Here is a 27,131-nt window from a genome sequence, read left to right as displayed (position 1 = left end):
CTACTAATATTGGCTTTATATATTTAGGTGCTCCTGTACTGTATGTGCACAAACATATACACATACATATATAAACATATATATGTATATTTTAATGAGTATTTCAAGTTAATTATCTCTTAAGTTCAGTTCAGTTCATTCAGTCGCTCAGTCATGTCTGACTCTTTGTGACCCCATGGAGTGCAGCACTCCAGGCTTCCCTGTCCATCACCAATTCCCAGAGCTTACTCAAACTCATGTCCATTGAGTTGGTGATGCCATCCAACCATCTCATCCTCTGTCATCCCCTTTTTCTACTGACTTCAATCTTTCCCAGCATCAGGGTCTTTTCAAATGAGTCAGCTCTTCACATCAGGTGGCCAAAGTATTGAAGTTTTACCTTCAGCATCAGTCCTTCCAATGAATATTCAGGACTGATTTCCTTTATGATGGACTGGTTGGATCTCCTAGCTGTCCAAGGGACTCTCAAAGTCTTCTCCAACATCATAGTTCAAAAGCATCAATTCTTTGGCACTCAGCTTTCTTTATAGTCCAACACTCACATCCATACATGACTACTGGAAAAACCATAGCTTTGACTAGATGGACCTTTGTTGACTAAGTAATGTCCCTGCTTTTTAATATGCTGTCTAGATTGGTCATAACTTTTCTTCCAAGGAGTAAGCATCTTTTAATTTCATGGCTGCAGTCACCATATGCAGTGATTTTGGAGCCCCTAAAAATAAAGTCTCTCATTGTTTCCACTGTTTCCCTATCTATTTGCCATGTAGTGATGGGGCCATATACCATGATCTTAGTTTTCTGAATGTCGAGTTTTAAGCCAGCTTTTTCACTCTCCTGTTTCACTCTTATCAAGAGGCTCTCTAGTTCTTCTTTGTTTTCTGCCATAAGTATGGTGTCATCTGCATGTCTGAGGTTATTGATATTTCTCCCGGCAATCTTGATTCCAGCTTATGCTTCATCCAGCCCAGCATTTTGCATGATGTACTCTGCATCTAAGTTAAATAAACAGGGTGACAATATACAGCCTTGATGTACTCCTTTCCCTATTTGGAACCAGTCTGTTGTTCCATGTCCAGTTCTATTGCTTCTTGACCTACATACAGACTTCTCAGGAGGCAAGTCAGGTGGTTTGGTATTCCCATCTCTTTAAGAACTGTCCACAGTTTGTTGTGATCCACCCAGTCAAAGGCTTTGGCATAGTCAATAAAGCAGAAATAGATGTTTTTCTGGAACTCTCTTTTTTGATGATCCACAGATGTTGGCAATTTGATCTCTTGTTCCTCTGCCTTTTCTAAATCCATCTTGAACATCTGGAAGTTCATTGTTCATGCACTGTTGAAGCCTGGCTTGGAGAATTTGGAGCATTGCTTTGCCAGCTTGTGGCGACAGAATGATCTCTGTTCTTTTCCAAGGCAAGCCATTCGTTATCACAGTAATCCAAGTTTATGCCCTGACCAGTAATGCTGAAGAAGGTGAAGTTGAATGGTTCTATGAAGACCTACAAGACCTTCTAGAACTAACACCCAAAAAAGATGTCCTGTTCATTACAGGGGACTGGAATGCAAAAGTAGAAATTCAAGAAATACTTGTTACTCCGGGTTTTGCCAAGGCAATTTTGGCCTTGGTGTACAGAATGAAGTAGGGTGAAGGCTAATAGAGTTTTGCCAAGAGAACGCATTGGTCATAGCAAACACCCACTTCCAACAACACAAGAGAAAACTCTACACTTGGACATCAACAGAGGGGCAATACCAAAATCAGATTGATTATATTCTTTGCAGCCAAAAATGGAGAAATTCTATACAGTCAGCAAAAACAAGACCGGGAGCTGACTGTGGCTCAGATCATGAACTCCTTATTGCCAAATTCAGACTTAAATTGAAGAAAGTAGGGAAAACCACTAGACCATTCAGGTATGACTTGAATCAAATCCCTTATGATTATACAGTGGAAGTGACTAATAGATACAAGGGATTAGATCTGATAAACAGAGTGCCTGAAGAACTATGGGCAGAGGTTCGTGACATCATACAGGAGACAGTGATCAAGACCATCCCCAAGAAAAGGAAATGCAAAAAGGCTAAATGGTTGTCTGAGGAGGCCTTACAAATAGCTGTGAAAAGAACAGAAATGAAAGGCAAAGGAGAAAAGGAAAGATACACTCATTTGAATGCAGAATTCCAAAGGATAGCAAGAAGAGATAAGAAAGCCTTCCTCAGTGATCAGTGCAAAGAAATAGAGGAAAACAACAGAATGGGAAAGACTAGAGATCTCTTCAAGAAAATAAGAGATACCAAGGGAACATTTCATGCAAAGACGGGCTCGATAAAGGACAGAAATGGTATGGACCTAACAGAAGCAGAAGATATAAAGAAGAGGTGGCAAGAATACACAGAAGAACTGTACAAAAAAGATCTTCATGACCCAGATAATCACAATGGTGTGATCACTCACCTACAGCCAGGCATCCTGGAATGCAAAGTCAAGTGGGCCTTAGGAAGCATTACTATGAACAAAACTAGTGGAGGTGATGGATTTCCAGTTGAGCTATTTCAAGTCATAAAAGATGATGCTGTCAAAGTGTTGCACTCAGTATGCCAGCAAATTTGAAAAACTCAGCAGTGGCCACAGGCCTGGACAAGGTCAGTTTTCATTCTAATCCCAAAGAAAGGCAATGCCAAAGAATGCTCAAACTACTGCACAATTGCACTCATCTCTTAAGTTCAGATGCATTCTAATAAATGTACATTTTCACCCCCCTACCATGTTTAATGCTTCTGATGTTGAATTTTTACATCTTTTGGATATGTGTATCCTTAATTATTTTTATTGTGGATATAGATGATTTTGCTACTTTTTTCTTTTAATCTGTTAGTTTTATAAATGTTGGACCTATTGCCTTTATTATATGCTTGCCTTTACCAATGAGATTTTAAAATTTCTTTTACAATTTTATTATTTCTAGTTGCAGTCTTTTATTTTCCATCAGAAAAGTCCCTTTACTATTTCTTGAAGAGCTGGTTTAGTTCTGCTGAGCCCATTCAGCTTTTGCTTATCTGTAAAATTATATCACCTTTAAATCAGAATTATACCCTTGTTGGGTAAAGTATTATTTCTGAGTTTTTTTTTTTCTTTCAGCAATTTGAATATATTATACCACTCCTTTCTGGCCTACTTTATGCTAAAAAGTTAGCTGATGGTCTTATGGGGGCATTCCCTTGTATGTAACTAGTAGTTTTTCTCCTGCTGCTTTTAATGTCTTTCTTTATCTTTAATTTTTGCCATCTTAATTATAATGTGCTTTGGTATGGACTTTTTTGGGTTGATCTTATTTGGCCTTCTCTTTACTTCCTGGATCTAGATGTCTTTTTCATTTCCCAGGTTATGAAAAATTCTAGCTATTATTTCTTCAAATAATTTTCTGCCCCCTTTTCTCTCTCTCTTCTCCTTTTGGGATCCCTATAATGCAAACGTTCATATACTTGCTATTGTCACAGAGGTCTCTTAAACTACCCTCATTAAAACAGATAGATTTTTGTTTTGGTTTCTGTTTAGCTTGGATGATATCTATTTCTTTGACTTTCAGATTAATAACCTGTTCCTCTGTATCATCTAATATGTTGTTGCTTACATCTAATATATTTTTGTCAGTTATATTATTCTTTGGCTCTGTTTGGGTCTTCTTTTATATTTTCTAACTCTTTGGTAAACTTGTCTCATGTTCATCCATCCTTCTCCCAAGTTCCTTAAGCATCTGTAATTGTTTCCTTGAACTGTTAGTGGGTAGATTTCTTATCTCCATTTTGTTTAGTTCTTTTTCCTCAGTTTTTTTCTTGTTCCTCTGTTTGGAGAATATTCCCCTGTCTCCTAATTTGACTTAATTCTCTATGTTTTTTTTTATGTATTAGGTAGGCTGATTATATCTTCTGATCTAGGAGAAGTGGCCTTATGTAGAAGATGTCCTATGGGGCCCAACAAACACACTCTCCTCTGATCATGAAAGCTATACTCTGTATGGATATTCTTATGTAGACTGTGTGGGCCTTCTGTTGTGGCAGTGCTGACTACTGTGGGTGTGCTGGTAGTTGGGGCTGGCAACTGGCACTGTGGTAGACAGGACTGGGTCCCAGGGCAGCTGACTGCCAGGCATGAGGAGCCCATGACACCAGGGCTGGTGTCAGTTTGCTGATATGTAGTTTAGCCCCTAGAAGTAACAGTCTAGAGGGAGGACTCCAAAATGGTACTTGCCAGTGTCCTTCTGGTAGGATAAACTCCCCAAAATGACTGCTTCTGATGTCTCTCTCTCCATGGGAAGCCCCATTTGCCTCCTGTATCTCCAGGAGGCTCTTTAAGATAAGCAAATAGGTCTGACACAGGCTCCTTTCAAACTCCTGGCTCTATACTGGGACTTATGGCATGTGTGATTTTGTATGCCCCATTTAAGAGAGGAGTCTCAGTTTCCTACAGCCATCCAGCATTTTCATATGCAAGCCCCACCAGCCTCTATTGTCAGATGTTCTGGGGACTTGTCTTCCTGGTGTAGCACTCCCAGGCTGGGGAGCCTGATTTGGGTCTTAGACCTCTTGTTCCTTGGGGGAAAATTCTGCAATTGTTTTTATCCCCTCATTTATGGATCACCTACCTGAAGGTGTGGGTCTTGACTATTTTGTGTCTCTGCCCCTCCTATTTGTATTATAATAGTTCCCTTATGTCTTTAGTTGTGGAAAATCTTGTGTTAGTCTTCAGGTCATTTTTATAGATAGTTTCTCTGCAAACAGTGGTAATCTTGATGTGCCCATGGATAGGAGGTGAGCTCAGGGTCCAACTTTACTATCTTAGCCACTCCTTACCCCCATTATTCTTTCTTCTTACTTGTGGCATAAGGTGATGCAATCCTCTTTCCTCTCCCCCCTAACCTAAGTAATCTTCTGCCCATCCAGTCACCAATCATCTATTAATTTGGTCATTCAGCATTATTAAATAGCACCTGTGTCATTAAGTCTAGGCTTGATTAGGAACACATCTTCTGTGTTATACATGGCTTCTATGCTAAGCATGATGCATTTTCAAGGAAGCTTCATCTGAGCAGTGAGAGGAGGGAACTAGCCTCCGCCCTGTCCCTAATACCCACATGGACATACTCATGACAACACTTACAGCAGTCACTCTTTCACACATAGTACTCTTTTACCCAGGTACACAGCATACCTGCTACTCATAGACATTTACAAATCATCCACATTATGGGCCAGTAGCATGAGTATTACTGACACTATCTGAGTGAAAAATAAATGATCCACCCCCCTTCCCCAACTGATATTCAATGTCTCATGTCTTATGAGCATCTCTTTCCTACTAACTAAGCATTAACTACATGTCAAACACAGTGAAGCCACTGTGTACCCTCTTATTATCATTCTCCTGGGTTAAGCAGTTTTTTATTATCTCCAGTGTACAAATGAGATTACTAGGGTGTAAAGGAGCTAAGTCATTCACCCAAGGCAACACAGCCACTAATCAGCAGAATTGGAACCCAAGTCCAGAACTATGCTGCCAAAATTTGGGCTCTTAACCTTTGAATCGGAGAAGGCAATGGCACCGCACTCCAGTACTCTTGCCTGGAGAGTCCCAGGGATGGGGGAGCCTGGTAGGCTGAAGTCCATGGGGTCGCTAAGAGTCGTACATGACTGAGCGACTTCACTTTCACTTTTCACTTTCATGCATTGGAGAAGGAAATGGCAACCCACTCCAGTGTTCTTGCCTGGAGAATCCCAGGGACGGGGGAGCCTGGTGGGCTGCCGTCTCTGGGGTCGCACAGAGTCGGACATGACTGAAGCAACTTAGCAGCAGCAGCAGCAACCTTTGAATTCCACCACACATTGTTATCATTAATTTATACTTCAGAGAAAGCTACTTTATCAGGCTACTTCCAGTACTCTTAGTAAAAACAAGTTTCTGTAAGGGGAAGGCAGAAGAGGTTCCAAGAATAGTAGACACCTGGTGGTGGAGTACACAAATGATCAGTAGGTTATGAAATAGGCTATACGATGGGTATAGGTATTATTATATGATTCAGTGCTATGCTACTTTAATATGATTCTTTTATTCTCTTTTACCAAAATAATCCATATTTACTATTGATCAGGAAATTCCAATATTTGCATAGTATCATAAGCATTCCAATATATGTCCTCCTAGATTTTATGTTTTAAATGTATAAGTTTTTATGAGTGGAATAATAGAGATTTATAATCTTCAATTGCTCTCAATTTCTTCTATTATGAAATCTTTCCATGTCAAAAATATCCTGATATGGGATGAAGCATAATTTTTAATCATATCTTGTTTTTGTACAGTTGTTTCACTTTTTTCTGTTAAAATGATATTGTGATAAATAACACCATACCTAACTCTTTTCACATGTACGTTAGTGTTGCCTTCCCTTGCTTCATTCTTAAAATTATAAAATGTTTTGGTTTTGTGCTTTTTACCTTTAAGTTCCATAATTGTGGGATAGAATTTTTAAATGCAATTAGTACCAATTAGTTTTGTAGCATGAAAGACTCTTTTGAAGAAATTCTTGCCCTGTGCCTATTTTACTGCCATCCCAGCACAAGAAAAAATGGCGCAGCAAAGAGAATCAGTACCCTGTGAGCCTGAAGATGTGTTCCATCTCCTTCCCAGTTTGCATAGAATCTGCTGCACACAGGAATCTCTCCAAGCATTCTGACTAGAAAACACACCAGTTGATGAAAGAAAGTTGATGTTTATATAATTATGTGACTTTATTTGAAAATTTCTTAAATATTTTTAGATTTAAACTTCTCTAGATTCCATTTACTTTATTAATAATCCTGTCTTCTTCTTTTTTATCCTGTAAATGTTTTCAGCTAATATTCTGTTCAATATAGGTCCCTATCCTTCTGCTTGCTTCACACTAGTCTATCCATATCTATTACTAATATATTTGTCTTGAAAAATCTCATTATTTCATATACAAAATAATATATAAATACATATATAAAATGTATAATACATAAAATAATAAGATATAATTTTGTGAATTTATTTATACAAATTTATCAGAAAACATAATAGTGTTCTGTTGTATTCAGAAGTTCCTAAATCATGAGGATTGCCAGTTGATAAAGAGTGGTTAAATGATTTAACCAGGGTAAAAAATAGAATTTAAGGCTCCATCCATGATTTGTTATATTTTATAAGCCCCTACCAATGACAGTTATCTTTATATTTGACTAGTCTTCAGAATAAAAATACAGTGGAGGTTTATAAGCACTTTTTTGCATTCTGAAGCAAATTCTTGATTCTTAGTATTAGACTAAAATTATTTCCAAATTTTAAATATTTGATTATCTCCCAAGCTTGATTTCATCTACTCTCTCTTCCCCACACACACCCAGATAAATAGTTTTCTGATTTTAATATAACTACTTCTGGACCAAATTATAACTTTTTAGCTGAAAAGCCACACCTGTTCTATCATCTGATTTATAAAAATCTCCAAATGTTATTTCAGTCCCTTCTGGTATTATGCAGAAAATGTTAATGTACTTCAAGTATACTGTTTCAAAATAGATGTGAATCAAACCTCTGAAATACAGCCTCTAAAATGAACTTTCCAAGTGGCTGTATTCACCATCTGAGCTTTATAAAATATTTGCTTAAATTAAAAGATGTTAATGTGCAATTGATATAGTTGAATACTCATTAAAGAACTTTCTTTTATTATTGGTATACATTCTTACATCTGTAAAGGTTTTCTCTGTTAATGCTCATTAAAAAAATTAAGTGAAATACTACTTTTGTGAAGCTCTGTGCTCAAATTGTGGTACAATAATATATATATATGACATCTAAATGCAGCATACTGATTGTATTCATTCACATGTTACATCTGATCAGAAATCCCACAATTTCAGCCACATAATTAACTGAAAATCTAACTCAATAAAGTCATTTAAAATGGTAGGAAAATAAAACAGGTTGAAGTTTAAAGGAGTTACTGATTTGTCATTTAAAACATAATTTATCATTCATGAAGGAAAATGAGGCATTTGATTATGATTTCTCTAAGGACAAGGAAATATATCTTATTGATAGGTAGTCAATAAGAGTCTATTGAAATAAAATAACATATTTATAAGAAAGTTACACTTTAATGCCAAGATATATATAGGTATTACCAATGAAAACTGCACAACTCTTTCAGTTCCATCCACTTTAATCTTTGATACATAATTTTAAAGGCTTATTTGCTGGAATTCTTATTTCTAGTATCTCCAAAATTGCATTCTTTCAACAGTAGTTTTTTGAGCACCTCCTTTGTTTCAGACACTATGAGTATAAAAGATAAGGTTCCTGCGCTCATGGAACTTACATTCTAGTTAGTTTACATTGGGAAGATTAAATGAGGTTCTTGCCTGGAGAATCCCAGGGACAGGGGAGCCTGGTGGGCTGCCATCTATGGGGTCGCACAGAGTTGGACACGACTGAAGCGACTTAGCAGCAGCAACGCACTTAGAATGTACTCTTGCTTGGAAAATCCCATGGACAGAGGAGCCTGGTAAGCTGCAGTCCATGGGGTCGCTAAGAGTCGGACACGACTGAGCAGCTTCACTTTCACTTTTCACTTTCATGCATTGGAGAAGGAAATGGCAACCCACTCCAGTGTTCTTGCCTGGAGAATCCCAGGGACAGAGGAACCTGGTGGGCTGCCGTCTATGGGGTCGCACAGTCGGAGACGACTGAAGCAACTTAGTAGCAATACACTTAGAATGTAGTGTCTGGCACATGGATTCATCTTGTTTGGGTTCTCTGTGCTCTTTGTGCTTGGATATCTATTTCCTTCTTCAGGTTAGAGAAGTTTTCAACTGTAATTTCGTTAAATACATTGTCCCCCTTTCTCTCTCTCTTCTCCTTCTGTGACCCCCTATAATGCAAATGTTAGTACACTTGATATTGTCCAAGGTCTCTTAAACTATTCTCATTTTTTAAAATGTGTTTTTCTTTCTGCTGTTCTGAATGGGTGATTTCCACTGTTCTATCTTTCAGACTGCTTATGCAGTCTATATCCCATAATTTTGCTGTTATTTCCTTCTAGTATATTTTTCATTTTAGTTATTATATTCTTCAGCTCTGACAGGTTGTCAGTTTTCTAGTTCTTTGTTGAAGTTCTCACCATGTTTGTCTATTTTTTTCTGAAGTTCAGTTAGCATTCTTATTACTATTGCTTTGAACCTTTATCAGGTTCTGTTTTATTACGGTTTTTGAGGGGTCTTTATCTTGTTCTTTCATTTGAAGGATATTCCTCTCTCTTCTCGTTCTGTTTAAATTTCTCTGTTTTCCTTTATGAAATTAGGTGAACCACTTACCTATCCTGATCTTGAAAGCATATTGTCATGTGCAAGTGTCCCTATGCAGTTTGCATGTGCCCAGTGGCTTTGCTTGGAGGGCCAGGTCTGAAATGAGCACAGGCCAGATCTTGCCCCAAGGTGTATTGGCAGCTTCCACCATGGTGGAAGGTCATGCTGGATTTGGAGGGGATAGGACTGGAACCAGGTGTGAGCCAGGGCTCTTCCTAGGCCCCATGGAAGTCAGCATCCTATGGGGGCAGGGCCAGGGCCTAATGGACTAGAGCACAAGCCCCAAGGGTATTCAGCTTCTCCCTCCTGGGATGGCAGTCTCCAATTTAGTTGGGGGCATGGCTGAGGGATTCAGCTGCACTTCTGAGCTGGTTCAACCTTTCCCCTAGTATGCACACCTTGGTTAGAGGCTTGGTTGGGCATAGCAGGGTCAAGTCACACTACTGAACTAGTCCTACTCCTTCCCAAGTGTGTGTTCTCAAGGGCATGCTGTGATTGTAGTTGCCATTGTGCAACTGGTTCTGCTCCTGCTTAAGTGTCAGGGTCCTTGTGCTCTGCCATCTTGTTCCCACCTCCAGTAAGAAGCTTTTGTTGCAGGATTATTTGTTGTGACATACTGGGCTTCCCTTGTGGCTCAGCTGGTAAAGAGTCCGCCTGCACTGTGGGAGACCTGGGTTCGATCCCTGGGTTGGGAAGATCCCTTGGGGAAGGGAAAGGCTACCCACTCCAGGATTCTGGCCCAGAGAATTCCACAGTCCATGGGGTCGCAGAGAGTCAGACATGACTGCGCAACTTTCACTACTGGGCAAGCAACTTAGATTTCATCACTATTGGACTAGATCAGTAAAATTTGGTACATGCACACAATTAAATATTATATATCAGTCAAAAAGGAAAATAAATTTTATCTGTGTATAGCTACCTGGATAGGTCTCAAAACATAGCAAAACCAATAAGAATTAAGATGAAATTTATAGCCTTACATCATTAGTATAGTTTTTTAAAACACCTGCAAAAAGTACTATTTTCACATGTTAAGTACAGATTAGAAGGCAAACATTAAATTCATAAGTGTGGGTACCCTCTAATTAAATGCAAATAAATGTCCCAATATCTTAAAACAAAAGCAAAATAAGAAAATCTTTTCTTGTTACCATATCCCCTTCAACTGCAATTCAATTTCTCTCTTCCCTATTCACCAAACCAGTGAACCAAACCTTGCTATTCACAAAACCGGTTGCTTTTGGTTTCAACCTCATCCTACACCCCCATCAAGTTCTGGCCATCTTGTATTCTTTTGTACCTTGGACACACAGAACTGAGTTGATTAGACTTCTTAGTACAGAACATGCTATCCTTGACCTGTACAAGCAAGACCCCTCCCTAAACAATAAATCTATAGAATATGTCAAACACCAAAAAATACAGTGAATAATACAACAAATGTGAATACAGGTGAATTCATCACCTGTATTTTACAAGTTTTAACACTTTGTCATAGTTAACTCTGTAGATTATTTTTTAAGTATATAGTTAAAACCTTCATATTTACCCTTCCCTGTACAAAGATAACCGCTGATGACACCAGGTCCAACTATAGGAACAAGGTTCACAGATTAAGAAGTGATGAGATTCAGAGCAGAAGTAGGGGGCAAGGGGTGGCCTTACTACCACTCCCCATGATGATAACCAGTAGTTATGTAGTGCCCACTATGTGTCTGGCACTCATCTCCTCTTTACCTATATGAAGTGTCATAATTCCCAGAACAATCATATGCTGTAATAACCATTTTATAGATCAGGAAACTAAAATACCCGAAGTCGCTTAGTTTACAAGGAGCAGAGCCAGGATTTGAAGTTAGGCAGGTGGCTTTAGCATTCATGCACTCCACCTCTCTGTTATCCTGTCTTAGGAATGTGTTCAAAGAGTGGTGAGTTTTTGTATTTCCTTTTCTTCAATTGTCTCTACCATTTAAACAAACAAACTATATACATATATATATATATAGCTTTCACATTTTCATTAAAAAAAAAATTCTCCTAGATCTGGATCTCTGGGTGCCAGCTCTCCTGGCTGTTTGTTCTTCTGTTCTGTTGCTTGAACCTGGAATCATTTTCCTTCATATTGTACTTTCAATCAGATTTTAAATTCCTTTGGTGTGCATTCTCTTTATCCAGAAAGTTTTAAGCTTGAAATATCTCTCTACTATAAAGGTTTTGTTTATTGTTTTCTCAAACATTATGCTTACTTAATATACTCTCCAAATGACTATAAAGTTTTATATCCTGCTATAAAATAGCTAACTATGGATACGTTTTATATCTGTAGATTCTAGAAACCTTTTGGAATAATAGGATTCTCTTAAATGACTAATTACCCGAGGTCTGATGCCTGTGTAATGCTATCTAGCAAGCAGCTGTCTTCGTATGAAGAGAGGCTAAGAGCTCCTTTTTGTCTTGTTCATTTGAAATCATTTGGTTTTTATTTAATATTTGCAAAGAATGCAGTTACCTTATAGTAGAATTTGCTGTTGTAAATTTTGGATTGTTTCCATGGGTTCTGCCTTACATCTGCATGGTGTTTAAAGCCAATGCTTCCTTTCTTTTTGTAGGCATTCAGGGCCTTTTGCCTCATAATCCAACGACATGCTGAATGACCGAAAATTGAAGTTGAGTTTATTTGACTATAGAGAAGGACTACACAGAACAATATGCCTATTTAAGAACTCCTTATCTCAAGGACTGAAGGAGCTGTCTTATGCAGGTGGCTCTCTGCTGCTAAGACTAACTGTGTGCCTTTATTTATTAAGGACAGGAACTGGGCACTCTGCTTCCAGAAACAAAAAGACCCCACTGATCTATCAAAACCAACAATAAACCAGTTGGATGCATACACCTCATTCAGAACAGTAAAGATATGTTCTTTATATTTTTAAAATAATTCTTATTATTTGTTTATTATAGAAAATTTAACCAAGTTCTTTAAAAAGCTATGAAAATATATTAGCCAACTCCTAAGTATATACTGGTGGGCTGCTTACATTATAGATTATTCATAACGAATCTTTTTTTCTTGATTCTATGTGGTATCTTCTCTCCTTAAGTAAAATGATTTATTCGTTGACATTACTTATATTTCTACCTGACAGCCTCTAGTGGTTTCTGTGTTTTAAAGTAATAAAACATTTATTTACTTTCTCTGTTTTTTACTCAGAGGTGCTGTAAATACCTAGTGAATAATCTGAAGGAACTGGCTTCCCTGCTCATTGGGTACTGTGATTTAAAGACTGAGATAATCTATGTTTATCTTGAAACAGGGAGAAAGGGAGATTTAGGTGGGTATGTAGAGAAAAGACTATTGGAAAGCATAATAGCTTTTCCTTTCTTGATTTGAGTCATGATTGTGTCACTTATTTTCCTTTAAATCTATTAAGTTCTAGAACTTTGATGCAGAAGTATATCTAAATGTGATCCTAAGAAGAATCTTAAATGCTATAAAAATGGGTTTTGAATTAGCTATCATTTTTACTGTCTGCTAAATTATCTACCAATTATCAAGTAATTGAAAATTAACTGCATAAAATTCATATATCAGGTACCAATTCTTTGGATTTATTTTTAAGATAAGTTCTTCCTCTTAACAATAGCTGCATTTAGAAGCAATAATATAGAATTTATCATGTGGGCTCAGATCCATGCTTCATCTCATTTAGGATTATATCCTGACAAAAGCATCAAGGGACGTTTAATGGACTTCCCTGGTGTCTCAGATGGTAAAGAATTTGCCTGCAATGCAGGAGACCTACGTTTGGTCCTTGGGTCAGGAAGATCTCCTGGAGAAGGGAATGGCAACCCACTACAGTATTCTTGCCTGGAGAATTCCATGGACAGAGGAGCCTGGCAAGCTATAGTCCATGGGGTCACGAAGAGTTAGACACATCAGTACTGTAGGCAGTCACAATGATACTGTATTTGTCTTAATGACTTTCATCAATTATATTAACTTTTAAACTTTCAAAAATTAAAATCCATATCACCTCTTGGAATTGGACGTTACACTAATTTAGTACCTATTTTATGTATTAATAAATAATATTTTTCATTTACCTTAAAGATTCTAGGATATGCTAAACAAATATATGGCCATACTGACCACATTTTCATGGACAAATGTCATATCACCTTGAAGCTTATATTTTTGACGGTCCATGTAGGAGAGAAAGATCAAGACTTTGGGATGAAGCCAACCTCAGTTGAATCACAGGATCACTTCTAAATAGCTCTGTGTCTTTTTATAAGTTAGTTAATTACTCTGATTCTTAGAACTTTCTGGTAAAAATAAAATGTATATCTGTTTTTCATGATATTTGTGACTATGAATTAAATGATGTAGGAGAGAGCATCCTGCACAGCACCTGGAACAGTATATCATCAACAAATGTCAGCTTCCCTCCCTATTCTTCAGAGGATGGGCAGAAATGTTTTAGCTGTGCCTGTGTGACTAGAACCCTCTGTAAGCCCACATGTTTTTAATAATAAAGTAACACATTATGCATATTCTTTAGAGATTGCCTTGTTTCAAAAGATTATACTCAAAACTAAACTATGTGTATGTTATTTTATCTTTTCTCTCATATAATGATATCACTTGGTAAGTGGAAAAGATATACCACACAAATACTATCTATCAATTCCATGTTGAATTATTTATTTAAATAAGGAGCTGTACTCAAATAGATCCCCTTACCCAAGTTTAAAATCCTGTCAGTTTGACTGCTGGCTAAAACATTTACTCACTATAAGATACTAAGCAAGATAATCAGAGATCTCATTTTTCATTATCTGAAAAATGGGGCTATTTGCATTTATGTGGCAGTTTGAGGGATAATATTAATATATGTGAACATGCTGGACAAACATAAAAATTTATACCAATATGTAGTGAATTCTAATTAAAACATTTGTTTAGAGTGAATTTATTTTCTGATTTAAGGAACTGGCTTATCTTCATAAAACAAAGTTAAGAAGGCAGATTAAAGATACATATAGAAATGTTATATATTTGTATAGAAGCATAAGCTAGATTCAAGATAGGCAAGAGAAACATCAACAACCTCAACATCAACAACCTCAGATATGTGGATGATACCACTCTAATGGGAAACCGAAGAGGAACTAAAGAGCCTTTTGATGAGGGTGAAGGAGGAGAGTGAAAGAGCCAGCTTAAAACTAAATATTAAAGCAACTAAGATCGTGGTATCTGGTCCCATTACTTCACGGCAAGGATAAGGGAAAGAGAGGAAGTAGTGACAAATTTCTTCTTGGGCTCTAAAATCAGTGCAGATAGTGACTGCAGCCATAAAATCAGGCAGGAAAGCAATGACAAACCTAGACAGTGTGCTGAAAAGCAGAGACATTACCCTGCTGACAAAGGTCTTTATAGTCAAGGTTATAGTCTTCCCAGTGGTCACATATGGATGTGAGAGCTGAACTGTAAAAAAGGCAGAGTGCCAAAGAATTGATGCCTTTGAACTGGAGAAGACTCCTGAGAGTCCCTTGGACAGCAAGGAGGTCAAACCAGTCAATCTGAAGGGAAAAAAAAACCCTAAATACTCATGGATTAATGCTGAAGCTGAAGCTCCAGTATTTTGGTCACCTGATACGAACAGCTGATTCACTGGAAAAGTCCCTGATGCTGGGAAAGACTGAAAGCAGAAGGAAAAGAGGGTGTCAGAAGATAAGATGGCTGGATGGCATCACCGATGCAATGGACATGAACTTGGGTAAACTTCAGAAGATGGTGAAGGACAGGGAGGTCTGGTGTGCTGCAGTTCATGGGGTCTCAAAGAGTTGGACGTGACGGGGTGACTGAACAACATGGGTGTATAAAGATTTTAAAGTTTACTATTAAAATACGTGATTAAAACACCTGAATAGGTGTAACAGAAATTTTATAAATTCCAGTGTTTTAAATTATTTTCTTCATAGAAATCATTTAGTCCACCCATGTAAATTGTTTTCCACCTCATATCCAAAAAGAATACCAAGAGCTGTTATTGAGTGTAGGGTTCAGGCCTTAGTCCACACACACAGGCTATTGGTGGGACTCAGATCATTCAAGCCCTATGTTCTTTCTGCTCTAGTTTCAGTTCTGTATCCACACATGTAAGATGTGGCTACCTGAATAATCTTCCTCAAACATTACTTGAATTCCCCAATTCAAGACTCTATGGAAGCCAATTTCCTGCTTGTATTTTCTTGGCTTTGAAAGTCATTAAAATGCCTATTAGATGCTACCCAGAGTTAAAAGATTCTTTACCAGAAGCCTTGCACATGGTTTATCTATTTTGGTTCTTACTGAGAGTCCTCAGCAATACTTCTCAGTTTCAGATCGCAAGAGTGAGCTCAGGCAGTCAAGTGTTTCAGAAGTGAGTCACATGATCAAAAATTCATATGTGTGCTGCAACATAAATTGCCTTTGAAAACATTAGTAAAATTTAGCCAATTAGCTGTTAGAAAATTAGCATGATGTTAGGGGCAGAAAGAGGCTAATAAATGGAGTCTATCAAAACCCAGTAATTCTGTTGGGTTTCAGAGTACAGATGAGTATGGTAATCCAAGTGAAAATAGAATAAACAACTGCATTATTCTTCAGGAGCTGAGTGGCAACTCTAGAAGAATGTGTTTTTTTTTTCTATAAAAATATCTGGACATTTAAAATATACTAATCAGAAGAATACATATGTCATTCCAGATTTACAGTGTCAAGTAGAAGCACTTGGGCTAAAACTTCAGAAGGCAGTGACTGAGATGGACAACTACAAAGAAAAGCTCATGTAAGATGGTGAATATTGAACAACCTACAAGAATTTAGAAAGACCCTCATGTATTCACTGTGACCCAGGACAGTAATTTGGTTGTGTGGGTATGGTCTACTGCTATTTTTCTCACTTTTCTGGCTTATATTGAAGGCCCTATACATATTTTTAAATACATGAAATATTTCTTTACATATCCAGGGAAAAGTATTAAAGGTTTCCCTGTTTATTCAAATGTAGCAACTTAATATTCTCTGAATTTTTCTCTTTTCATCTATTTATTATCTGTCCAGAAGAAACAATATTGAAGTTGTTTCTTAAAACTATCAATTTTAGATTCAAAAAGACAGTTGGTGCTGCTGCTAAGTCGCTTCAGTTGTGTCCGACTCTGTGCAACTCCATAGATGGCAGTCCACCAGGCTCCCCCGTCCCTGGGATTCTCCAGGCAAGACCACTGGAGTGGGTTGCCATTTCCTTCTCCAGTGCATGAAAGTGAAAAGTGAAGGTGAAGTCGCTCAGTCGTGTCCAACTCTTAGCAACCCCATGAACTGAAGCCTACTAGGCTCCTCTGTCCATGGGATTTTCTAGGCAAGAGTACTGGAGTGGGGTGCCATTGAGTATCTTTGAAATTCTGGAGTGCTCGTGCATTACATAAGTGAGAAAGAAAATATTGGAAAACAAATGATAAGACAATGCCTTTGTAAAATATCCAGAACAATATTTCTTTTTAAAATGGTTTTATTTCAGAAATTTCAAATATTATAGTGTAAATATTTGTGCTTGATTGCTCAGTCATGTCCAACTCTTTCCGACACTTTGGACTGTAGCCTGCCAGGCTCCTTTGTCCATGGGATTTTCAGGCAAAACTGGAGTGAGTTGCAATTTCCTCCTCCAGGGAATCTTCCCAACCTAGGGATTGAACCCACATCTCCTACTTCTCCTGCATTGCAGGCAGATTCTTTACAGCTGAGCCATCAGGGAAGCCCATAGTATAAATATAGTACATCTATAATTATAAAAAGAATTTATATAATCTTTGAAACATAAGTAAATTTTTTACTTTGTGGTATATGATCTGGTAGCTTTGGTTTTCAGTTCCTATATTTTAGAAGGATGAGCCTCATAAGAAATATAAATATTTAGAATGCTTAGCAACTGAATATTGTATTGACCTTGAACTACTCCTAAGAAAAATGTGTTCAACAAAATTCTTAACAAGGAAGAACAAATTTAAAAAATACTCTATCAAATTAATGTATACTTTGACTATTTGCCACAAAATAATTTATTTTCAAAAGTCAAAACCAAATATTCATGATTGACAACACTGTGGTCAATACTGCAGTAAACAATAGTTCAGTTCTCTGTGTACGATGGCTGGGGTTGAAGGAATGAGAGGACAAGTGGTACTAGCATGACTCACTGGGCCCAGCGAGGAGCTTTCTGATGAGAAGAAACACGAAAAAGAGAAGCAAGATGGGAATTGCCAGTAAAGAATCATTAGTTTCTACTCTCTAGTAACATCAGGGAAGAGGGTTCTGACCACATGAATGTCTGATCTGGAGGGCTGCCAAGTCTGGCCACAACCCATTTAATATTAATACATGCCTTGTGATATTTTTTGTTAGTTAATTTTTAATATAATTTATAATATGAGTGCTGAGAAATGATAAGAGTCAAAGGAGACTGAAGTTGGTGGGAAAGAATACTACGTCACTAAAGTCCATCAAATGAATTACCTGAAGGAAGTCACTATACAATTGCAAAAATGATGATGCTGTTGTTTCAGTTTATAATAAACCTGGTTATTCCTATATGAGAACTTCTTTTTTTTTCCTCTACTGTTATTTATTTTTATTTTATTTTTTAATATAAATTTATTTATTTTAATTGGAGGCTAATTACTTTACAGTATTTTATTGGTTTTGCCATACATCAACATGAATCTGCCACGGGTGTACACGTGTTCCCCATCCTGAACTCCCCTCCTACCCACTCCCCATACCATCCCTCTGGGTCATCCCAGCGCAGCAGCCCCAAGCATCCTGTATCATGCATTGAGCCTGGACTGGCGATTTGTTTCACATACGATATTATACATGTTTCAATGCCATTCTCCCAAATTATCCCACCTTCACCCTCTCCCACAGAGTCCGAAAGACCGTTCTATACATCTGTGTCTCTTTTGCTATCTCTCAATCAGGGTTATCATTACCATATTTCTAAATTCCATATATATGCATTAGTAAAATGAGTACATCAAGGCTGTATATTGTCACCCTGCTTATTTAACTTATATGCAGAGTACATCATGAGAAACGCTGGACTGGAAGAAACACAAGCTGGAATCAAGATTGCCAGGAGAAATATCAATAACCTTAGATATGCAGATGACACCACCCTTATGGCAGAAAGTGAAGAGGAACTCAAAAGCCTCTTCATGAAAGTGAAAGTGGAGAGTGAAAAAGTTGGCTTAAAGCTCAACATTCAGAAAACGAAGATCATGGCATCTGGTCCCATCACTTCATGGGAAATAGATGGGGAAACAGTGGAAACAGTGTCAGACTTTATTTTTCTGGGCTCCAAAATCACTGCAGATGGTGATTGCAGCCATGAAATTAAAAGACGCTTACTCCTTGGAAGGAAAGTTATGACCAACCTAGATAGCATATTCAAAAGCAGAGCCATTACTTTGCCAAGAAAGGTCCATCTAGTCAAGGCTATGGTTTTTCCTGTGGTCATGTATGGATGTGAGAGTTGGACTGTGAAGAAGGCTGAGTGCTGAAGAATTGGTGCTTTTGAACTGTGGTGTTGGAGAAGACTCTTGAGAGTCCCTTGGACTGCAAGGAGATCCAACCAGTCCATTCTAAAGGAGATCAGCCCTGGGATTTCCTTGGAAGGAATGATGCTAAAGCTGAAACTCCAGTCCTTTGGCCACCTCATGTAAAGAGTTGACTCATTGGAAAAGACTCTGATGCTGGGAGGGATTGAGGACAGGAGGAGAAGGGGACGACAGAGGATGAGATGGCTGGATGGCATCACCGACTCGATGGATGTGAGTCTGGGTGAACTCCGGGAGTTTGTGATGGACAGGGAGGCCTGGCATGCTGTGATTCATGGGGTCGCAAAGAGTCGGACACAACTGAATGACTGAACTGAACTGAACTGATACTGTATTGGTGTTTTTCTTTCTGGCTTACTTCACTCTGTATAATAGGCTCCAGTTTCATCCACCTCATTAGAACTGATTCAAATGTATTCTTCTTAATGGCTGAGTAATACTCCATTGTGTATATGTACCACAGCTTTCTTATCCATTCGTCTGCTGATGGACATCTAGGTTGCTTCCATGTCCTGCCTATTATAAACAGTGCTGTGATGAACATTGGTGTACATGTGTCTCTTTCAATTCTGGTTTCCTCAGTGTGTATGCCCAGCAGTGGGATTGCTGGGTCGTATGGCAGTTCTATTTCCAGTTTTTTAAGGAATCTCCACACTGTTGTGGCTGTACTAGTTTGCATTCCCACCAACAGTGTAAGAGGGTTCCCTTTTCTCCACACCCTCTCCAGCATTTATTGCTTGTAGACTTTTGGATCGCAGCCATTCTGACTGGTGTGAAATGGTACCTCATTGTAGTCTTGATTTGCATTTCTCTGATAATGAGTGATGTTGAGCATCTTTTCATGTGTTTGTTAGCCATCTGTATGTCTTCTTTGGAGAAATGTCTGTTTAGGTCTTTGGCCCATTTTTTGATTGGGTCATTTATTTTTCTGGAATTGAGCTTCAGGAGTTGCTTGTATATTTTTGAGATTAATTCTTTGTCAGTTGTTTCATTTGCTATTATTTTCTCCCATTCTGATGGCTGTCTTTTCACCTTGCTTATAGTTTCCTTTGTTGTGCAGAAGCTTTTAATTTTAATTAGATCCCATTTGTTTATTTTTGCTTTTATTTCCAATATTCTGGGAGGCAGATCATAGAGGATCCCGCTGTGATTTATGTCAGAGAGTGTTTTGCCTATGTTCTCCTCTAGGAGTTTTATAGTTTCTGGTCTTACATTGAGATCTTTAATCCATTTTGAGTTTATTTTTGTGTATGGTGTTAGAAAGTGTTCTAGTTTCATTCTTTTACAAGTGGTTGACCAGTTTTCCTAGCACCACTTGTTAAAGAGATTGTTTTTTCTCCATTGTATATTCTTGCCTCCTTTGTCAAAGATAAGGTGTCCATTGGTGTGTGGATTTATCTCTGGGCTTTCTATTTTGTTCCATTGATCTATATTTCTGTCTTTGTGCAAGTACCATACTGTCTTGATGACTGTGGCTTTGTAGTAGAGCCTGAAGTCAGGCAGGTTGATTCCTCCAGTTCCATTCTTTCTCAAGATTGCTTTGGCTATTTGAGTTTTTTGTATTTCCATACAAATTGTGAAATTATTTGTTCTAGCTCTGTGAAAAATACCATTGGTAGCTTGATAGGGATTGCATTGAATCTATAAATTGCTTTGGGTAGTATACTCATTTTCACTATATTGATTCTTCCAATCCATGAACACGGTATGTTTCTCCATCTATTAGTGTCCTCTTTGATTTCTTTCACCAGTGTTTTATAGTTTTCTATATATAGGTCTTTTGTTTCTTTAGGTAGATATATTCCTAAATATTTTATTCTTTTCATTGCAGTGGTGAATGGAATTGTTTCCTTAATTTCTCTTTCTATTTTCTCATTATTAGTGTATAGAAATGCGAGGGATTTCTGTGTGTTGATTTTATATCCTGCAACAAGAACTTCTTAAAACTAGAAAATGAGCAAAGTAACCACTTTTAGAAAACCTGAGTTACAAAAGATAGAGCCACTTAAATGGTCCCAACCTGCTAGAGACCTTTCTCTGTGCTGCCCATAACTACCTCTTCCGTCTCTACTCCGTCTATGCTCCTTCATTACTAGGATGAAGTTGAGTAGGTTGGGTGTTTGTGATCAGAGTCCAAGACAGCTTAAGGTACTCAGAGCTCAGTAAGTCTCCAGTAGTATTTAAATACTATTTTATTAATAGGTTAAAACCAAATTTGCAACTTGGCCATTGTTTCATGATAAATTCAGTTTAAAGTCAAAATAATCCACTCAAAAATCCAGACATACGATTTCTTAATAAATTTGAGGTTTTCTCTACATTCTCAAACCTGTTTGAACTTCCAGAAATTGGAAGGTGCTATGAAATTTGATTTTTAAAAAAATTAAATTCCTACTCTTTATGTGTGTGTATGAGTGGTGGGGTGGGTGGGTGCAGGAATGAGTTTCACCTATCCAACTTAATATAATTGTTTTGTTTAAAGATTTTTAAATGTTTGGATATAAATTTTGTGGATTTTTATTTATGGGAAAAGGCAGTTTTTAAATGGATGAGTTGAGGTTTTTTTTTTTTTCCTAAGATGTATAAGGAAATATTTTCCAAGGTTTAGAAAAACTTGTTACATATTTGAAAATAGAGATTTTATCACTTAGGATGCTTTGAGCTATAAGTAATAGAGAGAGGGGTTTCAAGTTTAGTCAATCCACCCACTCAACAACATCACTAAGGATCTTGATGTTCTTTCTGTCTCCATTCTGCTGCCCTCAGCACTGGCTTCACCCCAAGGCTAAGTCTCCTAACATCATGAAATGGCTGCAGGCCCAGGTATCACATCCAAATATAACCACCCCAGGGGCCGGAAGGGCCTGTTTTTCTGGAGTCTTCTTAGAAGTGAGATAAAAATTTTCCAGAAGCCACCAAACAGCCCTCTCATTACATCTCTTGGCTAGAACTCTTTACAACCCTCCCCTAAATGAATCACTGGCAAGGACAACAGGACTACCAGAGTTAGGTCAAGCAGAATTTGTCCTGAGAACAGATGATAATGGGGCTCTGATGGCCATGGAGAAAGCTACAGTACGTGTCCAGAAGGTAACCAGTAATGTTTACTGAAGAAGTAGAGTGTTAGTGATGCTCTGAAAAGTAATGACATTTTCTACAAATTTCGTGTCACATCTAGATTAATTTAGGGAAGACCTCCCTAAAGTAATAAAAAGTAAAGATGCTGTCAAATACAACTGTATTAGTTTTAACTATATGTGTATATATAGAGAACTAGGAAATACAGTTTTGTTTTATATATATAAAAAGGAGAGTTAAAAAGTTGACTTAAGGCTCAACATTCAGAAAACTAAGATCATGGCATCTGGTCCCATCACTTCATGGGAAATAGATGGGGAAACAGTGGAAACAGTGTCAGACTTTATTTCTGGGGACTCCAAAATCACTGCAGATGGTGATTTCAGCCGTGAAATTAAAAGATGCTTACTCTCCCTCCCTCCCTCCCCACAGCGCGACTGAACAAGTAAGCCTAAAAAAAAAAAAAAAAAAGTGTCCTCCACCATGCCCTTTGAGTCAGGGCGGAAACCAGATACTGAAAAGACTAGCAAACAGAAGAAGATATAACAGAGGGAAACGCCTTGGAAGCTACAGGCAATAGATCAAAACCCTGTGGTTACTACGGACTACATAGGAAGGGGCCTATAGATCTTGAGAAATATAAATCTGACCAAGGAACTAGCCAAAAATGAACTGAACCCACAACACCCACAAAAAAAAAAAAAAAAAAAAAAAAGTCCTAGATATATTTTTATTATTTTTACGATCATTCTTTCTTTTTTCTTTTTTTAATTAAAAAAAAAAAAATTTAAGTCCTCTATTGTTCCTTTAATTTTCACTTTTATAACCTATTACTTTGCAAAAAAAAAAAAAAAAAAAAAGACCTTATTTTTTTCTTCTTCAGCAAACTTCATATATATATATTTTATAATTTTTTGACCTTGTTTTTTTTGTTTGTTTGTTTTTGTTTTTTTCTTCTTTTCTTTAACATTGTATTTTTGAAATTCCAAACTCTACTCTAGATTTTTAATTTTCGCTTTTTGGTATGTTATCAATTTTGTACCTATAGTTTTTTTTTTTATATAATTTCTGTGACTTTTTTTTTCTTTTTTTCTTCTTCTCTGTTTCTTTCTCTTCTTCTTTTATATAACATTGTATATCTGAAATTCCAAACTTTACTCTAGATTTTTAATTTATGCTTTTTGGTATTTGATATCAATTTTGTACCTGTATTTTCTTTATAATTTTTGTGACATTGTTCGTATTTGTTTGTTTGTTTTCTCTCTTTATTTTTCTTCTTCTTTTTTTTTTTTTTTTAACATTGTATTTTTGAAATTCCAAACTCTACTCTAGATTTTTAATTTTTGCTTTCTGGTATTAGTTATCAATTTTGTACCTGTACTTTCTTTATAATTTTCGCGACCTTGTTTGTTTTCGTTTGTTCGTTCTTTCTCTCTTTCTTTTCCTTCTTCTTTTCTTTAACATCGTATTTTTGAAATTCCAAACTCTACTCTAGATTTTTAATTTTTGCTTTTATGTATTTGTTACCAATTTTGTACCTTTAAGGACCCAATCTTCAGGACCCATTTTTCACTAGGGAGTGAGATTACTGGCTTGACTGCTCTCTCTCCCTTTGGACCCTCCTTTTTCTCCACCAGGTCGCCTGTGTCTCCTCCCTAACCCCTCTCTACTCTACCCAACTCTGTGAATTTCTGTGTGTTCCAGACGGTGGAGAACACTTAGGGAACTGATTACTGGCTGGATCTGTCTCCCTCCTTTTCATTCCCCCCTTTTATCCTTCTGGCCACCTCTGTTACCTTCCTCCTTCTTCTCTTCTCTGTATAACCCCGTGAACATCTCTGAGTGGTCCAGTTGTGGAGTGCACATAAGGAAGTGACTACTGGCTAGCCCACTCTCTCCACTATTGATTCACCTCATCTCATTTGGGTCACCTCTAACTCCCTCCTCCCTCTTCTCTTCTCCATGTAACCCTGTGAACCTCTCTGAGTGACCCTCACTGTAGAGAAACTTATCATCTTTAATGTAGATGTTTTATCAATGGTGCTGTATAGAAGGAGAAGTTTTGAAACTACTGTAAAAATAAGACCGATAATCGGAAGCAGGAGACTTAAGTCCAAACCCTGACTCCAGGGAACTCCTGACTCCAAGGAACATTCATTCACAGGAGCTCATCAAATGCCTCCATACTGACACTGAAACCAAGCACCACACAAGGGCCAATAAGTTCCAGGGCAAGACATACCAAGCAAATTCTCCAGCAACAAAGGAACACAGCCCTGAGCTTCAAGATACAGGCTGGCCAAAGTCACCCCAAAACTATAGACATCTCATAACTCATTACTGGACATTTCATTGCACTCCAGAGAGAAGAAATACAGCTCCACCCACCAGAACACCAACACAAGCTTCCCTAACCAGGAAACCTTGACAAGCCACCTGTACAAACCCACACACAGCGAGGAAACACCACAATAAAGAGAACTCCACAAACTGCCAGAATACAGAAAGGACACCCCAAACTCAGCAATTTAAACAAGATGAAGAGACAGAGGAATACTCAGCAGATAAAGGAACAGGATAAATGCCCACCAAACCAAACAAAAGAGGAAGAGATAGGGAATCTACCTGATAAAGAATTCCGAATAATGATAGTGAAATTGATCCAAAATCTTGAAACTAAAATGGAATCACAGATAAATAGCCTGGAGACAAGGATTGAGAAGATGCAAGAAAGGTTTAACAAGGACCTAGAAGAAATAAAAAAGAGTCAATATATAATGAATAATGCACTAAGTGAAATTAAAAACACTCTGGAGGCAACAAATAGTAGAATAACAGAGGCAGAAGACAGGATTAGTGAATTAGAAGATAGAATGGTAGAAATAAATGAATCAGAGAGGATAAAAGAAAAACGAATTAAAAGAAATGAGGACAATCTCAGAGACCTCCAGGACAATATTAAACGCTACAACATTCGAATAATAGGGGTTCCAGAAGAAGAAGACAAAAAGAAAGACCATGAGAAAATACTTGAGGAGATAATAGTGGAAAACTTCCCTAAAATGGGGAAGGAAATAATCACCCAAGTCCAAGAAACCCAGAGAGTCCCAAACAGGATAAACCCAAGGAGAAACACCCCAAGACACATATTAATCAAATTAACAAAGATCAAACACAAAGAACAAATATTAAAAGCAGCAAGGGAAAAACAACAAATAACACACAAGGGAATTCCCATAAGGATAACAGTTGATCTTTCAATAGAAACTCTTCAAGCCAGGAGGGAATGGCAAGACATACTTAAAATGATGAAAGAAAATAACCTACAGCCCAGATTATTGTACCCAGCAAGGATCTCATTCAAGTATGAAGGAGAAATCAAAAGCTTTTCAGACAAGCAAAAGCTGAGAGAATTCTGCACCCCCAAACCAGCTCTCCAACAAATACTAAAGGATATTCTCTAGACAGGAAACACAAAAACGGTGTATAAACTCGAACCCAAAACAATAAAGTAAATGGCAACGGGAACATACTTATCAGTAATTACCTTAAACGTAAATGGGTTGAATGCCCCAACCAAAAGACAAAGACTGGCTGAATGGATACAAAAACAAGACCCCTACATATGTTGTCTACAAGAGACCCACCTCAAAACAGGGGACACATACAGACTGAAAGTGAAGGGCTGGAAAAAGATTTTCCATGCAAATAGGGACCAAAAGAAAGCAGGAGTAGCAATACTCATATCAGATAAAATAGACTTTAAAACAAAGGCTGTGAAAAGAGACAAAGAAGGTCACTACATAATGATCAAAGGATCAATCCAAGAAGAAGATATAACAATTATAAATATATATGCACCCAACACGGGAGCACCACAGTACGTAAGACAAATGCTAACAAGTATGAAAGGAGAAATTAACAATAACACAATAATAGTGGGAGACTTTAATACCCCACTTACACCTATGGATAGATCAACTAAACAGAAAATTAACAAGGAAACACAAACTTTAAACGATACAATAGACCAGTTAGACCTAATTGATATCTATAGGTCATTTCATCCCAAAACAATGAATTTCACCTTTTTCTCAAGCGCACATGGAACCTTCTCCAGGATAGATCACATCCTGGGCCATAAAGCTAGCCTTGGTAAATTCAAAAAGATAGAAATCATTCCAAGCATTTTTTCTGACCACAATGCAGTAAGATTAGATCTCAATTACAGGAGAAAAACTATTAAAAATTCCAACATATGGAGGCTGAACAACACGCTGCTGAATAACCAACAAATCACAGAAGAAATCAAAAAAGAAATCAAAATTTGCATAGAAACGAATGAAAATGAAAACACAACAACCCAAAACCTGTGGGACACGGTAAAAGCAGTCCTAAGGGGAAAGTTCATAGCAATACAGGCACACCTCAAGAAACAAGAAAAAAGTCAAATGAATAACCTAACTCTACACCTAAAGCAACTAGAAAAGGAAGAAATGAAGAACCCCAGGGTTAGTAGAAGGAAAGAAATCTTAAAAATTAGAGCAGAAATAAATGCAAAAGAAACAAAAGAGACCATAGCAAAAATCAACAAAACCAAAAGCTGGTTCTTTGAAAGGATAAATAAAATTGACATACCATTAGCCAGACTCATCAAGAAACAAAGGGAGAAAAATCAAATCAACAAAATTAGAAACGAAAATGGAGAGATCACAACAGACAACACAGAAATACAAAGGATCATAAGAGAGTACTATCAACAATTATATGCCAATAAAATGGACAACGTGGAAGAAATGGACAAATTCTTAGAAAAGTACAACTTTCCAAAACTGGACCAGGAAGAAATAGAAAATCTTAACAGACCCATCACAAGCATGGAAATTGAAACTGTAATCAAAAATCTTCCAGCAAACAAAAGCCCCGGTCCAGACGGCTTCACAGCTGAATTCTACCAAAAATTTAGAGAAGAGCTAACACCTATCCTGCTCAAACTCTTCCAGAAAA

General features: G+C 37.4%; 1 protein-coding gene across 2 annotated transcripts in view; it reads left to right on the top strand.

Moving 5' to 3' along the window:
* Window positions 1-27,131, top strand: part of LEKR1 (leucine, glutamate and lysine rich 1) — a 224,905-nt gene that overhangs the window by 104,828 nt on the left and 92,946 nt on the right. For both annotated transcript variants that reach the window (XM_070792615.1, XM_019960397.2), the window contains one exon: window positions 16,141-16,222. In XM_070792615.1, coding sequence (XP_070648716.1) covers window positions 16,141-16,222 — 82 coding nt within the window. The remainder of the gene's footprint in view (window positions 1-16,140; window positions 16,223-27,131) is intronic.

This window comes from Bos indicus, chromosome 1 (genome assembly GCF_029378745.1).
Source record: "Bos indicus isolate NIAB-ARS_2022 breed Sahiwal x Tharparkar chromosome 1, NIAB-ARS_B.indTharparkar_mat_pri_1.0, whole genome shotgun sequence".
NCBI lineage: Eukaryota > Metazoa > Chordata > Mammalia > Artiodactyla > Bovidae > Bos > Bos indicus.
Note: the sequence above shows the minus strand (reverse complement) of the source record. Positions and strands in the feature narration are given on the sequence as shown.